At 33.2% G+C, this 17,870-nt stretch overlaps 1 protein-coding gene across 4 annotated transcripts in view; it reads right to left on the bottom strand.

Annotated features, from left to right (window-relative positions):
- Positions 1 to 17,870, bottom strand: part of ELP4 (elongator acetyltransferase complex subunit 4) — a 276,959-nt gene that overhangs the window by 124,029 nt on the left and 135,060 nt on the right. For 2 of the 4 annotated variants that reach the window (XM_004369749.1, XM_023737996.1), the window contains exons 8-9: positions 16,470 to 16,578; positions 13,803 to 13,909 (exon numbers count right to left, since the gene is read on the bottom strand). In XM_004369749.1, coding sequence (XP_004369806.1) covers positions 13,803 to 13,909; positions 16,470 to 16,578 — 216 coding nt within the window. Of the gene's footprint in view, positions 1 to 10,008; positions 13,910 to 15,656; positions 15,716 to 16,469; positions 16,579 to 17,870 lie in introns of those variants that run through there. The other 2 variants (XM_023737998.1, XM_023737989.1) reach the window with 2 other exon arrangements.

Here is a 17,870-nt window from a genome sequence, read left to right as displayed (position 1 = left end):
TCTTTAGTGCAGCTTAGACTTCTTCCTTCAGTACAATCAGTTCTTGATCACATGCTACCTTCTGAAATGGTTGACTAATTCTTTTTGGTACAGTGACTCTGTGTATTCCCTCCATCTTCTTTTGATGCCTTCCATGTCGTTCAATTTCTTGCTCATGGAATCCTTCACTATTTCAACTCGAGACTTGAATTTTTTCTTCAGTTCTTTCAGCTTAAGAAATGCCAAGAGTATTCTTCCCTTTTGGTTTTCTAATTCTAGGTCTTTTCACATTTCATTATAATACTTTACTTTGTCTTCTCGAGCTGTCCTTTGGAATCTTCTGCTCAGCTCTTTTACTTCATGATTTCTTCCACTTGCTTTAGCTACTCTATGTTCAAGAACAAGTTCTGGAGTCTCTTCTGACATTCATTTTGGTCTTTTCTTTCTTTCCTGTCTTTCTAAATAACCTTTTGCTTTCTTCACATATGATGTCCTTGATATCATCCCACAACTCTTCTGGTCTTCAGTCATTAGTGTTCAATGCGTCAAATCTATTCATGAGATCATCTCTAAATTCACGTGGAATATACTCAAGGTCATACTTTGGCTCTCGTGGACTTGTTTTAATTTTCTACAGCTTCAACTTGAACTTGCATATGAGCAATTAATGGTCTGTTGCACAGTCAGCCCCTGACTTTGTTCTGACTGATGATACTAAGCTTCTCTATAGTCTCTTTCCGCAGATGTAGTCAATTTGATTCCTGTGTATTCCATCCGGCAAGGTCCACATGTATATTCGCTGTTTATATTGTTGAAAAAAGGTATTTCCAATGAATAAGTCGGTGGTCTTGAAAATTCTATCATGCGATCTCCCGTGTTGTTTCTATCACCAAGACCATTATTTCCCAAATACTGATCCTTCTTCTTTGTTTCCAACTTTCACATTTCAATCCCCAGTAATTATCGATGCATCTTAATTGTATGCTTAATTAATTTCAGACTGTACAAGTTGGTAAAAACCTTCAATTTTTTTTTTTTTATTTTGGCATTGGCGGTTGGTGCGTAAATTTGAATAACAGTTGGATTAACTGGTCTTCCTTGTAGGCGTATAGAGATCATCCTGTCACTGAAAGCGTTGTATTTCAGGATAGATTTTGAAATGTTCTCTTTGATGATGAATGTGACGTCTTTTCACCTCAAACTGTCATTCCTAGCGTAGTAGACCATATGATTGATTGACTCAAAATGGCCAATACCAATCCATTTCAGCTCACTGATGCCTAGGATATCGATCTTCAAGTATTCCATTTCATTTTTGATAACTTCCAACTTTCCTCGATTCATACTTTGTATATTCCACATTCTTATTAGTAATGGATGTTTGCAGCTGTTTCTTCCTATTTTGAGTCGTGCCACATCAGCAAACGAAGGTCCCAAAAGCTTTACACCATCCATGTCATTAAGGTTGACTCTATTTTGGGGAGACAGCTCTTCCCCAGTTGTATTTTGAATGTCTTCTAACCTGAAGGGTGCACCTTTGATCACTATATTAGACAATGTTCTGCTGCTATCCAAAAGGTTTTTACTGGCCAGTTATTTCAGAAGTAGACTACCAGGTACTTCTTCCCAGTCTGTCTTAGTCAGGACACTCAGCTGAAACCTGTCCACCATGGGTGACCTTGCTGGTATTTGAAATACTGCTGGCATAGCTTCCAGTATCACTGCAACATGCAAGCCACAGCAGTACAACAAAATGACAGACAAGTGGTGGGTTCCTTATCTATTAGATACTCATTATGAATCTACCGATATCATATAGAAAATAGGAAGTTATGTGTGGCTTTAGAAAGCAGAATTAGTACTAACTGGTAGAGAGTACAGGTAGAGAGATACTGCTTTAGCACCTGAAAGAATTTTCTAACAACTCTAGCTGGTAGAGTCTGAAATGGGATGTCTCTAAGAAAGTAGCTTCCACATGATTAAAGAGTGACTCGATGAGAAAATATGTACAAACAATAAATTAAAAAGCTGGCTTTAAAGAACTTTAAGCTTCCTTCTAATTTTAACATTTTATGAAATCTAGGTATTGTCTCAAAAAGAGACACCTGCATTAATTCTAAAAGTGCAAATGGCACATCAAATGACTGTGTTATTCATATTACTCAAAAAATTAAAGACTATAAACCATATCCTCAAATTGACAATTTTCTCAATAAACTTTCTTTAAATTGTGTAGCCCTTGTAAGTAGGAGTTTTTCTTTACAGCAGACTTTTTCTGTAAAGTACCAGAGAGTTCATAATTTTGACTTTGTGGTCCATAAGATCTCAACTTAGCCATGTAGTGTGAAAGCAGCCATAGATAATACATAAAAAACAGGCCCAGCTGTGTTCCAATACATCTTTATTTACAAAAACAGCGGGGCTGGATTTCGGGCCCATGGGTCATAGTTTACTGATCTGATGGTTTAAAGCATTAGTGGCATACCAGAAAAAACAAACAAACAAAAAACCGATGCAGTTCACTCGATTGCAACTCATAACGACCTTATAGGACGGGGTAGAATTGCCCTATAGGGTTTCCAAGGCTGTAATCTTTGCAGAAGCAAACTGCCATATCTTTCTCCTGTGGAGCGGCTGCGGGTTTGAACCACTGACCTTTTGGTTAGCAGCACAGTGCTTAGCCACTGCGCCATCAGGGCTCCTTATTACTAGCATGGTTGGTTTAATTTGTCCTCTACTTTCCCTATTTTACATAAACCAAAGAATAACGATCTTTCCAATATACTGATGGGAACATTATAATCATTGACTGCCAAAGCAAAGAAATGACCCATATTTATGGTACTATGAAAAATAGATCACGTTTCCAAAACACCTTTCCATATACCCCAAAAAAGTAGATCCCATTTCCAAAACATCTTTTCTGGTACACCAAAAAAAATCACATTTCCCAAAACAACTTTTCATGTACATTTTCTGTTTCTTGACTGAATTTCACATTGAGTCAATTGGGCCATGTGAAGGAGATGCATTCAGTTACAAATTATGCACTTTAGAGCTTTCCCCTGAATATAATTTTCCTTATATAAATTTCTATCTTGACTGGAATTGTTTCCCAGAAGGAAATTCGTAAGAAACCAAAGTAAAGAACAAGACTACAATTTGTCAGCTCCTTATGCACAAGGAAGTCAATGGGATGATTTTTCAAGAATGATAGTTCTAGATTCTGTTATGGAAACCCTGGTGGCATAGTGGTTAAGTGCTACGGCTACTAACCAAAAGGTTGCCAGCTCAAATCCACCAGGCACTCCTTGGAAACTCTATGGGGCAGTCCTACTCTGTCCTACAGGGTCGCTATGAGTTGGAATCGACTCGACGGCAAAGGGTTTTTTGCAGATTCTGTTATTAGAGATGTGATATTAGTTATTTACTGCTAATGTGTATTTAAATCTGAACTGTAAAATATCTAAAATCTTGTATTCAAATTCCATTGTAAAAATTATTTCATACATAACTCACAAATCATTTATAATATTTTTATGTCAAAAGCCAGGAAAACATATAGGTAATAAAATCAGCTCTACTGGCCATGAAAGACCAGGCATGTTAAAAGATAACTGCTAGATGATTAGGGTTTAGAAGGTATTTTAAACCAAGGAATTGGATTGATTCCTGCCTGTTCTTGAGGACTTCCCTAAACCTAGTCTGAATCTAACAGTTCACTTAAGGCATCAGATTGGTAAATCTCTACTGAAATTTAAGAATTTGGAAAATTTGTTATCCAATCTTTAAGAGGAACCATTCAAAATCATTTTCAAATGGCAATAAAATGAAATAATGATTCAGATGGTATATCAATAACTTAAGTGTTAACTAAAAATGGTTGTCTTTCCTCATTTCCTATCTGGTATTTTTGAGAAGTACAGTTGTAATTTTATTTCAGAAATAATAGTTCATTATAGTATTAGTTGATATTTATTGGAGGCTATTCTACCTATGCAAAATCTTGGATGTACATTAAGCATCTATGGAAACTGAATTAGCACTTTCAGATTACTCCCTGTAGTCTGAAATGGTGCAATTTCAGAGTCATACCCTCTAGTATATTTTGAAAAGCTTCCAGAGTACATTCATTCAGTCATTCAGTTATCTGTTGAGCACCTACTACATGATCATGTAGGTAATGATACAACGATGAGTAAGACAGACATAAATTTAAAGCAGTTATGCCTGCAAATGAACCACATTTTCCCAAAGCTTCGATACTTCATAAAAGAAGCTTACGAAATGCATGTTTTTATTGCTCTAAAGAAGTATGTCAGCAAAAACAAACAAAGCAGTGCAGACTGGACACTCAAAAGCTAAATAAAAAGCAAAGAAGATTACTTAGGTCAGGATTATTTTTGCCTACTTTCTACATGATTGAACTTAATATTTTTTGAATTATTAATTAATAATGTTGAACTTAGTATTTTTGAGTAGACCAATCAGTCCTATAGGTTGTGAAAGGAAAATTGATAATTATTTATTTAATTCTTGATTCAAATCCATTGTTAAATTATTTTTGTCTAACCTAGAAGATTTAATTTAGCAGATTAGAAATTTAATTTTTTTCATTTTTAATAGTATACAGCAACCAAAAAAAATTAGAGCTATGTGGTTGCTGTGTGTCTGAATATACAATACAGAGGGAAGAATTTAGAAAGCACTAGATAAATTCATTTCATTATTATACTTTTACAATTTGATTTTTTTGAGAATAAAAAATGACTTACACTTTGTAAATATATACGTTACATGTAAAATCTGAATGCATTAACGTTATTATGAGGTACAAATACTTTCTGTTCATCATTAGTTTTATTTTTATTCTAAAGTGTTAATTTATTGGGAAATCAGATAAGCAAGTTCATTTAGTACAGATCATCATTCATACTTTATCTGGACCACTATATTTTTTTTTAATATTATTGGAAAGATTGATAATAGATAATTAAAATAAGTCACTATCTAGTTTGATTCCTTTTTCATATCTATCCCCACTAACAAGTTTTGAACTTCAATTCAGAAAAAAAAGACTATATGTATATCAGTCTTTTTGATACATGGTAGGTTTGTGGTTAAAGGACATTTGAACATTATCATTATGCTGTGTTTTTCTATACCAACATATGATCCATATATTAAAAAAAATATGTATCTATATAAGCAGTTTTCTTCTAAAACCTGCTATTATATATTCTAATCATTTAAAAAATATTCATGTATTCATGTCAAGAATATAGCACTGTGCATTTGGTTTTGCTCAACATTTTAGCAATTTGATTAAAATATTAATAAACTAGTTTTGTGATAGCCTTTTCCCTTGCCCAGTGAATACAAGATAAGTTGACCCATTTTTTTACAGGCTCAACAAGGGCAATCCATTTCATGCTACAGCACTGACCCTTAACAAAGATCTTGTAAATGAGTAGCCCGTTACAGTATGTACAAGTGACCTTCAACTGCACCAAGAAGCTTTTCGTTACAAGCTTTTTCAACGCTACACTATAGCTACAGTATAAACTTGTAAAGCATTTCTCAGGTTATTGAGTAGAAATGGCAGAAACATCAAAAAAACCCTGTATCGAAATACGTAAATATAAAGCTTGGGTCATTTAATTAAGTGTACATTATAATAATGCCTTTTAAATAACCATTGATTGGAAAGACAAGCCTTATTTTTTCATTCATATAAAAATTAAATATTTAGAACATTTATAAACAATCCATTAATTAAGGACTTAAAATCTAATCAAATACAATTTTCCTTTTAATAGCTTTTGGAAACAGATAACTATTTCCAACTTGACATTGGCTTAATTTCGTAACTGAAAATTTTAATTTTAGTAAAAGACACTCTCTGCTCTTTTTGTGAACTACTGTACAATTTGATGTTTTATTATACTAGTCTAAATGTTCTTGTGAAATTCAAATGTTCAGTGAAGAATCATATACCTAAAAAACACACATCTAAATACATTTCAAGATTTATTTATATTAAGCAATGATATTTAGAACAAATTTCCAGTACAGTATATGGTCATACATTTCAACTGATTCTATCAGCAGTTTCTGAATGAGTGCAATATATTTTTGACAGTCTTAAAAAAACTGAAACCAAATACTCAGTTTTATTAAATCCTTCATATTAGGTATCTTATTTCTGGAATCCTCATGCCAAAATGATTTAGTTTGATTCTCTACAACAATGGTGGGCTGACTTGACAGCACCTGACAAAACAGTTCAGTGAACTTCACTATAAAAGATAAAAAGAACCTGAACTGGCTACTCTATGATATGTCCACTGTGGCATGGAGTTATGACAGTAATAACTTTGCCAGATTTTAATTTCTGCTTAAATTTTTAAAATTAAAATAAGAGAACTGCTATATATATATTTTTATGGTTAAAGACATTTCTGTTATACCCATGTTTCTCCTAATAATTTATTATAGTCCCCAAATTCTACCTTTTCAGTACAAATAATTAACATTTAATCTCATATTGCTTTAATGAAGAACACAACTTCTCATTATTAAACTTCATTACTAATATTATTTTTAGTAATATTAATAAAAGAATAAAATATTTTACAATCGTATTATTTACTGCTTAAATTTTGATTAAAAATGGTATTCAAAAAAACTTCCAACAAATAAAATATTTGCAAAAGAAAAATATAGTTTTTCACCTGGACGAAGCAAACTGCTAATAAAACCAGCTATGACAAAAGGGGAGGAAAAAATGAGGAATTTTAAAAAATTGAATCTTGTAAGTTGTATACATCTTAATTATCTCACAGGATAATTTTTGACACTGTACAGATAATAGATGTAAAACAATTTAGAAAAATATAAAAATTTGATAACCAGCTATGAGCATATTAACATTTGCAGAAGTACATGAATATAGAATGTAAGCGTATACAATAATAATATATTGTAATTAAATTTGGGATACTTTTGAACCATATTCAAATAGTTGACTGGAACAAGGGAACTGCATTTCTTTGTACAGAATACTTCCTGTATGGAGCTAAGATTTAGAAATCCCACAGAAGTGGAGAGTGTTTTAGGGAATCGCTTTCTATTTCTTGTAAATTAAATTTTCTTCTATAGTAATATGCCTACTTTATACAAAACAGTTTAGAAATTAGTAAAAAAACAAGGTAAAGAACAATCTTGTTACTGTAACATATTCATACATATATTATCATCATGTTATATATGAGGGAGAAGCTATGATTAATCCAATCTAAATTTCTTTTATAGTGTATTTTATAAAAATACAGTAGAAATGCTTGCTAGGGGCAGAAGAATTTTCTCCTTGAATGTTAAAAGATTTCATATATATTTGAGATTTGTTATCTATTCCTTCATAGAGAATCCTTCAGGGCAGAGGCTTTTTGGCTTATGGACTAAAGATGAGCTGGCAGTAAAGCTTGGTAGGTGGCAGGTATTAGTGGTAAGGATACAGGTTTTGGAATAAAACAGACTTGAATTTAAGTGTAATTTCTGTCAGTTATTATCTCTATGATTTTGGCAATTAAATTGCTTGATCTCTCTAAGCTGTAAGTTTTCTCCTTTTAAAATATGGATAATAATAGTACACGGTTGTTCTGAGATCTGTGAGGTATACCTATAAAGCACTTATGATAGTCCCATGTTAAACATACAATAAAATTATTATTATTACTATTAGTTAAAATTTTTTATTAAAAGCAATTAACAGAACTACTGAATTTGTTAACTTTGCAGTGCAATTCCGTGCATGGATTCAGAAGATCTGGACTGAATACCGGCTCTAACACAGCTGTGGTCAGTGAAAAAGAGGAAGACCCTCAATGAGATGGATTGACACAGTCGCTGTAAGAATGGGCTCAAACATAACAATGATTGTGAGGATGGTAGAGGACTGAGCAGTGCTTCATTCTGTTGTACACAGGGTTGGAATCGACTCGGCTTTGGGAAGGTTACGTAACTCCTTATGTTTCCTTACATTAAAATGTGTGTAATATGCCTATGGCAAGGCTTCCTGTGAGGATCAAATTAAGAATTAAAAATGGTAATACATGTGAAAGCACCCAACACAACGCCTGGAACAAACAGGGCACCCAATAAATGTTTTAAAATAAACTTATGGCAGACATGAGTTACCTGAAAAATAAGGAGTTTAACAATTTAATAAGTACTATGGAGCACCTACTCTATATACTCAAAATTTAGCGGCAAACAAGACATGTGCCCGTTCTTGTGGAGCTTACATTCTAGTGGTGAGGTTGGGGAAATAAACAACAAACCAATTAACCGATAAATAATTACAGTAATATATAAATGCTACACTGAGAATTAAAATGAGATATGTAATAGCAGGTGACTGGGTGAAGACTCTAGATGGGCCAGTCAGGGGAGACCTCTCTAAGAAAGATTTTGGGATATTTAAACTGTGATACAAATGAGAAGAAAAAAACCCTGAAAGGATCTGAAGGATGAACATTTTGGACATTAACTGTGCAAAGGTGCTGATGCAGGACTAAACTCAGTGCATTTTAAGTACAAAAGAATCCCTAAAGCTACCTATATCACAGTGTCCATGGATACCATATTTTTTAAGCTCCACTGTGCATTTATTACTCTTCCAGTCACCTTGGAGGATACTCTAGTAAAATAACTGTTCTTACTTTCTGGGAACTTAAAAATGCATTTAGGTGATGATACGGGACAGCAGTGATCTGCCATCATTTTGTGTTTTCTTTTTTCTGTCTTCCTCTTATACAATACATAACACATTGTGGGAGAAAGTGTTTTAAGGAGTATGGAATACTGGAAGTACCAGTACCAAATGGAACTAGAAGTACCAGTACTGTGACAGTGGAGCAAACTCTACTATAGCAGTTGTACCAACTTTTAAGAAAATTCTTCAAGCACTGCAATATCACACCACAGAACACATCTGGAGTCACACCACAGAACACATCTGTGAATGTTTGTGTCTCTAAATCTAGGAAGGAGAAGAAGAGATCTTTCTCTTTGTATCTTTAAACAATGCTGAGTCTATATCATCCTGGTCTCAAAGGTGAGAATACTGTGCTACAAGTACCACAGAATCCTTCTGAGAGACCTATGGAATGAAGACAATTTGGCAAGATTTTAAATATTTGACTTTTGTTTTGTACAATCATTTCACTATCTCAAACAGATATTTTATTTGAATTTCCAAAGTGAAATACAGCTATGAATTAGGATATAGTGCAATGTGAAATATTAGATACTACGTTCAACTGATAAAATGAAAAATTTTATATAAAAATTGTTCAGTCAAGGTACTGTAAGATATTTTAAAATATTTCTCAAAGAAAAAGGATTCATTTGATGTGACTAATTATTAGTTTAGTATCCTAGGTGTTGATGACAATATAGAAAACTTTAAGATATGTAACAGCCAAATATGAATTTACTCTTCCTTTTCAAATGAAGCAATGATGTCCTGTCAGTCAAACTCACAGGAAGCATGTGAAATGAACATAAAAGCAAACAGGCCTTATGCTGCCTAAGGGAAAGTCAGCAAGATGGCAGTTTCAATCATTCTGAATAATACTAAAGCAGCCTCAGGCTTTTCTCAGAATGGAAACATGTCACTATTACTGCAATATTTCAACAAATCAGAATGCAGAGAAAAGAACACTTATGCAATCACATCCTGGAAGGGCACTTTACTCAACATTTAAGTGGAAAATAATTATAAAGAAATTTCAGAAAAACTGTCAGTGAACATAAATGACTCAGGGAAAAAACTGTTTTTCTTTCAATGTGCTTAGATGATTTTTAAAAAGCTTGCCACTTAGAAGCAATTTCCTTTTACATTCTCCTTAAGGAATTATTAATGTAAAGACAAATTTTTATGAAGAAGTGCAAGTGAAAAGTTTGGTATTCAGCTAGCAAGAAATACTTGTTTCTTGCCCCAGTGCAGTACTATTACCTTGGGAAGTTTGATCAAAGGGAATTAGCTTTCACAACATTTATATAGGAAGTTAAAAAATACTTCAAATATTTTGGGAATTTACCTAATCAGTACACTTTTAGCATGTGTCTAGTCATGTAGCCATCTTTGGTCAATCATCAAAAAATCAAAGGCAAATTGGCATGACTCAACCCTAACTTTAATACCGCATGATTGTGTCGTGTAAGCTTGTTTTGTGTGAGAGCTGCTGTGGTTTTAGCAGAGAGATTAACAACCGGACCTAAGCTGGCCTCCAAACCTTGCCCTGCTGATGCCTCAAGCTCTTTGAAGTCTGACCATCATACCTGGCAAAACAACAGTGGGAACTAGGATGGTGTCAGATCTAATCAAATTGTTCTCAGCAGCATAGCTAACTATGGGGTTCACTAATTGGCCCAATTGCGGATTATACCTTTGCTACAGATTCAAGACAATAATTTAGTTAAATGATTTTTTTTCTTATCTCTTCTAATTAAGATTCCAAAGTGGGAAGAAATAGGATTAGACAGAGCTTCAAAACTGTGCTCCCCTTAAGGTGGTTTGCACTTTTGATAGGCTCAGTATGACATGTGAAATATATGGAGTATAGTAAGTATTAAACCAACTTCTGGAGATTCTGTAAAACCTATGTGACATTACTGTATGTCTATGTCACTTAGGAATTAAAGTGTAAATATGTGGATGATAATATAACAAATATGTTAAAATGTAAACATGTAGAAAATTAAATTTCTGTTGTTAAAAATGTTAATTTGGGTTTACTTTTGGTAAATGACTCCATCCACATACCAGATATCTATGTTCAACTTTGATTTATTTTGCTAACTGCATTAAATGTAGAAATGAAAACTACTTGAAGTAGCAACCAATATTTGTGGGAGGCATCATTATCAGAAATGGTATATTGGACTGTATGTAGTCTATGATGTTAGGACTTAATGTTCCAATGCCAGACATTTATGCTTCCATTATTTTAATTTAGTGACATAATTGTGAATGACAGGCAAGTTAACCATCCCTCCCCCTCCTCTCTACCTCTAGATATAGTAAACATATAGTCATGTTTCTGTTTCCTATTAAAAAAGTGGGAAGGCTGTTGAAAATTAATGTAGAGAAGTACGGAAACCAAAGATATCATGCTACACTCCAAATTGCCCCTTGAATCCAACCACGCCCACTTAGCTGACCATGTGACTAAGTACATTCCAACATGTAACAAATTTACCAGCATGGAGTCAGAAAAGTTATTTCTGCTTTACCTTCTAAACTACTTTTCTCTTCTGAAAGCAAGACTCAGATTCAGTGCCTGACATATTTTAGCCTCAGACTTTACAGACTAGTACAAGGTTTTTTTTTTTTAAATATCAGACCAATTTTCAAAAACATTTCTTTGCTGTGCATATTAAAACACTGGCACTTGATAGATGATTTTCCCTCCCCCTGCCCTCGGTAACAGCATCCTTGAGCTAATTATTTCTACTCTTGTTTCAGTTTCTATATTTTATCACCAAAGACTTGCTATCTGTCTAGACACACATTTTATAATGTTATATTTAAAATAGTAAATCTTAGGTGAACCACATGATTTCATTCCCTTATAATCACACCTATATGCACTTTTCTTAGGCTGTTTGATCCCTTAAATTTTATATTTCCGAATTACCAAACTGAATACTATGGCATAAGTAAATAGGTTATTTAGAATGTGTTTCACCTACGTTTCTATTTAAAACAAAACAAAACAACTCCATTGATTACGTTATAAGCCAAAAGGTAAAGGCAATGCAATGTTTTGACAGATTCTATTGAATATGAACTTTTTAAAAAAATAACTGTATATCTGTGCCTTGTTTTAAAATATTGCTTCTAAACCACAGAGTGACCACATTATAAGGGTTCTCATAGTTTAGCATAGTGGGAGGAAGAATAGAGAAAACGGAACAAAAACCCGCGTGGTTAACAAAAGATCTTTCATCAGCTCCAATGGTAAAGTGTAGTCACTATTAGAACCTGAAGTTATTCAAAGGAGGTCCCACTTGACATTATGTAAGTCCTTTATTTCTCCCCTCCACTCCAACTCCAAATGAGAGAGACATCATAAACATGATTCACACTACTTTCTTCTATAGGTTTTATATATATATATATATATATATGTATGTATATATGTATATATATATATATATATATATATAATTTTTAATTGGGGAACCTCTTTGCTTAGTTTGTATGGAATACAAATGATATCCTTAGACCTTATTGTCAGAATTATATCCTTGGGAGAAAGGTGCCACATAGAGAAAAAAACTTACATTATTCATTAAAAATATAAGTTCAATTTAAAAGGAAATGGTGAGACATTTCTTCCTTGGAACATAACACAACAACTTTATCCCTTTAAAGATTTTTAGCAATATTATGGCAAAATGCTCAATGTTCTGTCTGAAAAAGTGAAATGACGTTTGAACAATTACAGTGTTGAGTTCCAATTCAATGGTTTCTTTTGAGAACTAGAGCAAATTAGCTCAAGAATCACTATTTCTACACTTGTTCTTTTGGCTTTAAGTGGCTTTTAAAGGGAGTATCCCCAGAAGAGAAACTTCTAACACTCATGCAGAGATGACCTGCTTGAAGAACTGGCTGCCTGATTAACTATTAACTGCTCTCAATAGGATTAGATAATTAAGGACATTGATGACCATTAATTAGGAGGAGGGCACATTAATTTGTCACTGGATAGGGCCCTTACAATGATTTATAGGTTGGTGCTACTTGCAAATGTGAAGGAAAAGAGGAAAAAAGAGAGAACCATTAAGTTACCTTATCAAGTGGCTAGCTAAAGAGGGCAGAGGGTCAAAAAAGGGCCAAAATGGTCACTTAAGGGTGAAGTCCCAAACACCAAAGCAGTGCCAAGCCACATTGACCATCATTTGGTGATGAAGTTAAAAATATGCTAATTTATTGGTGGCAATTCTCTCTTTTTATGGTTTCAAGCAGTTAAGACAAGTGGCCTGCTTAAGAGCTTTTCATTTGAAAAGAGATTAAACAAAATGGTTTGTCAAGGCTGCTTGGCTGTTTCATGTCTTTGTTAAAAAAAATTGCACAGACTATACTGATAACTATCACATCACCCAAAAGCCATCTCTCTCTGAGCATTTACTTCGTTAATAAATACATCAGCTCTAATTGTTTAATAGTTCCATGTTCATCTGGTCTTTAGCAAGATTAAGTTGAAATAAATCTTTTGTACTACTACTTTGTTACTATTGCTTACATAAAGGTCACCAAAAAAGACTTTAAATTTTGTACAAATTTACTTAAAGACATTAGTCCAAATTATACTTTATTTAATTCAACACAGAAAGTTAAAGGCAGTTTCACTAATAGTAAGGAGAAATGCTTTTAGACTATAGATAAGGATCCCCTTCTTACCCACACACAATTGTGGATAGCATACACATTCCACACACAAGTAAGCACAGCTCATTAACATTTAATTAAATACGCTTTTGAAAGCCTCAAATCAGCATATCATACTTATTATGTAAGGTTGGAGTTTACTTTTAATAGATATTTAAATCAAGATCATTTCTGCTATACTCTAATGATATATCATTAAAATAAAAAACAAAAATAGAAGTCTAAAAAACAGCATTCTGTTACACCAAAAGAACTTAAAAATGATGAGCATGAAACAATGTTTTAAGAATTTAATTAAAGTTAAAAAAAAGATACTATTTACCTCAAGACTGTGAACAAAAATATAAGAATTCTCTCTTACCTCAATGGTGAATTGCTTCCTTTTTAATTTGAAACCTAAGTCTTTCACATCTGATACATCACAAGTCAAGTTATTAAGCCGAGGAATCTGCCGAATATGAATCAAACCTTGGGTAGAGTAAGTTAAAAGAAAAAAAAAAAGCTGTCATCAGATGCATAAATTAAAGAGTCTTACAGCAGAATTCTGTAAATTTACACACAAGCATCCTCCCCTTTTAAAACTGGAGCTTACTACCAGGAGCAATGAAGCAAATGGTGTGATTATACTCAAGTAATCAAGCAGAATAAGATAAACAGAAATCCTTGTGCGAGGAAAACTAATTGCACTTTGGTACAGAAGTACAGATGTAAAGAGGGATCTTAATACTTGTCAAAACTACAGCCGGTTTGTGTGTGATTTTCTCTTGTATTTACAGTAAGCAAATATGGCTATCACCTTGCATGCTGCCCACGGCACCACTGAGTAATCTTTATTTTATTAAATGCACCAGTAAGCAGCCAGCAAAACAAGACTTATGGGTTACTGATAACGAGTGAAGCACTAATGTAAAGTATTTCATTTTGTACCTTATTAATGACTTGAACAAATCGTTGAAGAAAACTACATTTCAGATTACCCCCATGCAATCCAAGACACTCATTTCTGTGGCATCCTAGACCTTTATGTAGCTGTTAGGAGTTTTGCAACAGTGCTAGGTAAACCGTGAACTTTGGTCTCTTGTCAGTAGAAACACTTGCTAATTTTTTCTGACAAGGGGACTGGATGGCTTTTGTGCAGCCTAACGTAGTTTCTGACTAAACTAGGGGTCATTCGCCACAGATGAAGACTGACTCAGCCCATATTTAAAAATCTCCATTTCAAGGATACTGATGCCTAAACATGAGGAAAAAGGCAAACTATGGATTTGAATAAATTAGATAAATTTTATTTACAGAACAGCTTCTCTAATACAAGGTTTTGTGTGTGTGTTTCAATGCTCAGTAATGAATCACTTTTTTATTTTGGCTTAAAAGGGTAAGCCTCCAGGTATGTAACTTTAGAAATGGTCCCTTCAAAAATAATTCATTTAAACACCTGACTTAATTTTTAAAGTTAAAAAAATTCAAATATATTATGAAAGAAGACAGCTTTTAGCTACAAATTAAAAATATTTCATAGAGAGCTATTTAGTAAAATATGTTTATTAGAAATAAACACACCATATTTTTATTTGTACATTTCTCATTTTAACCATATATACGCTTGTTATCTAGCTATTAAATCAAGAAGGCTTACAGAACAAATGATTTCACAGGTCCTTCTTATTAACAGAAACTTTACTAGTCTAGTCATCAGAATCACTCATTAACCTGTGGGGAATAATTTATCAGTTCAGAGATTTCAGCACGAAGAATCATTATAGCCCTTCCACCTCTGAAATACTTTAATCTAAATAACATTATTTTAGAATATACCACAAAATTTATTAGGTAACATTTAATTTGAATTTTTTTAAAAGAAAATGGAAATAATAAATTAAAGAAATACCTTATTCTTAACAGATTTCTTCCTATCATAATAAAAACGATGTATTAAATGTTATATATAGTCTTAACTTGGACATATACCACATGCACACTTACACAAGTAAACTATCATGAGGCAAATTATTTTTACAGTGGCTTTTGCTCACAGTTTATATTCTCTAATCTTAAAAAAATAATTATTAGATCACACTGGTTTTATTATTTTTTAAAAGATTTTATGCTGACTCTTCAAAGTAGTGGCTGAACTTATAATATAAAGTATCTTATTATCTTTAATACTTTCTAGTATGTAAACCAGTAACAATAAAAAAAATTGCCACAGTCTTACACAGTCTTGCAGCAGGCCTCAAATAAGCTGTTCAGTCTTTAGAGGTTTCCATGGAAGTACTGTAATTTCACAATAATAATAGCAATAATAGATGTACACTCAGAATATCACTCTAGACAAGGTAGAACTCTATTAGTCATTATAGTCTACATTCAGTTTAGACCTAAGATATGCATAACACTAATTTTTTCCTATTCAAATAGTTCTATGTAAGAGCTTTTATTTTAAAAAATCTCAAAATCAACCAAATGACTAAAATATTATTAAAAGCTTCAAAAAAATAAGTAGAAATTTTGTCTAATTAACTGACCTGTTTTTATATCAAAGTGGCAATATTTAAAAATTTTTCATAACTCAAACTAACAATATGAGTAAACCGAAAATATTTTTTCCTACATGTAGGAATTTAAAACACGATACTATGTATTTTATTTATCTAAACGGCTAAGCTTTGTAAAATATAAGCTGCTATACAAAACTGTTATTATTAGAAATAACATGATATTTATTTCAAATATGGCCAATAAATACTACTGATAGCAACTTTAGGCCACTTAGCTAACAGAACGTACATTTGACTAAGCCACAGCTTACTACTAGGGCTTAACCCCGTTTACACAGTTACCATACTTCCTCTGTAGTCTTAATGTAGTTTGGGACAAGCTACCTGCCTCAATATTGGCTACAAATGGAAAACATTTCACAGGCATACTGTAAAATAAAATTCATTCTACTTGACAGTAGATATTCTGACTGGACAGTCCAGGCACCCTAGAAGCAGCCAGGACATGCTCTTCTCATTATAATGCTTACCATGATAATCCTTATATAAGGGGTTGGTTTCTTTCTCAGAACCGATAAATGATTCCAGTCCAACTACTGTATCTGACAAATTTGTAACACGGGCAATAACTGCTTTATTCTGCAAAACATTGAAATAAAACATTCATGTAATGTTAAAAAATGTAGTATCTATATAGTGCCACTATGCTATCTCACTGACAAATTGTAGTGGAGATAGACTATTAACACAAAGAAATAAAAGTTAAAGCTAATCATAGGCTGAAAACAGGATAAAAATATGCCCTTAATTGAAAATCCCAGCCCATGTAGGTATGCTTTTCTAATTCAGAGAGTTGAAGGGACATGGCTTAGTTCTGTTAGAAAATATAAATTATTTTTCTTTTGTCTTAAGGGGCAAGGCTACTTTTACCCTCATACATTATTCTTCAAATTATTCACCAATTGCCCATTGGAGAATCAGAAGTAGTAGACAGTACAGTACAAAGCATAATGCAACGGTTCCATGGATGCCTGTCAGCTGGGACCAGGTCCAGTCTTATAACAACTGAGGTCTTCATAACATATTAGAAACATTGAAGGGTCTAACTAAGAGGCTACAGCATGGCTAGCTCTGGAGTCTTCTGTTCTCTTTTTCCAAATACTACCATTTGGCTCTGGGATAACAATAAAGGCAAAGAAAGGATGGTAGATGACTAGTACCAGATCAGTAGCCTACTCTTTCCTTCCCAAGATTACCTGAAATGTACCAAAATACTGCTAAATAATACATCTTAAAAATATGCGACTATATTTTGCTATATTAAAATAATGTTAACATGCTCCCAAATACAGGATGTCTAGTTATTAAGTAGCAAAAGTCCTAAAATATCCAGAATTTCATGTTTATAAACATATAAGCAACAAATATCTCGTAGTTTTTTTTTCTTTTAATATTTTATTATGCTTTAGGTGAAGGTTTACAGAGCAAAACAGTTTCCCATTCAACAATTTGTACACAGGATGTTTCAAGACATTGGTCAGAGTCCTCTCAATGTGTCAGCATTCTCCCCATTTCCATCCTGGGTTCCCGGTTACCTTTCGTCCAGTTTTCCTACCCTTTCCTGCCTTCTCATCTTTGCTTTTGGGCTCATATAATTAACTGTTCTAAGGAGCTCATTCCTCTCAGGTGTTGTTTATTTTGCAGGCCTGTCTATTGTTTGGCTGAAAGGTGGTCTCCAGAAATGGCTTCAGTTCCATGTTAGAAAGGTGTCTTGGGGCATAGTCTTGGGGGTTCCTCCAATCTCTATCAGACCAGTAAGTATGGTCTTCCTTGTAGTTTTTTTAAAAGAATTATTGTATTAAATGGAAAATCAGTATTCCCTTTAGCCCCTGACAGGGTGGTAAGAAAATTATTTTACTATATATATATAT

Source organism: Trichechus manatus, unplaced genomic scaffold (assembly GCF_000243295.1).
Source record: "Trichechus manatus latirostris isolate Lorelei unplaced genomic scaffold, TriManLat1.0 scaffold00006, whole genome shotgun sequence".
NCBI lineage: Eukaryota > Metazoa > Chordata > Mammalia > Sirenia > Trichechidae > Trichechus > Trichechus manatus.
This window is presented reverse-complemented; position numbering and strand designations above follow the sequence as displayed.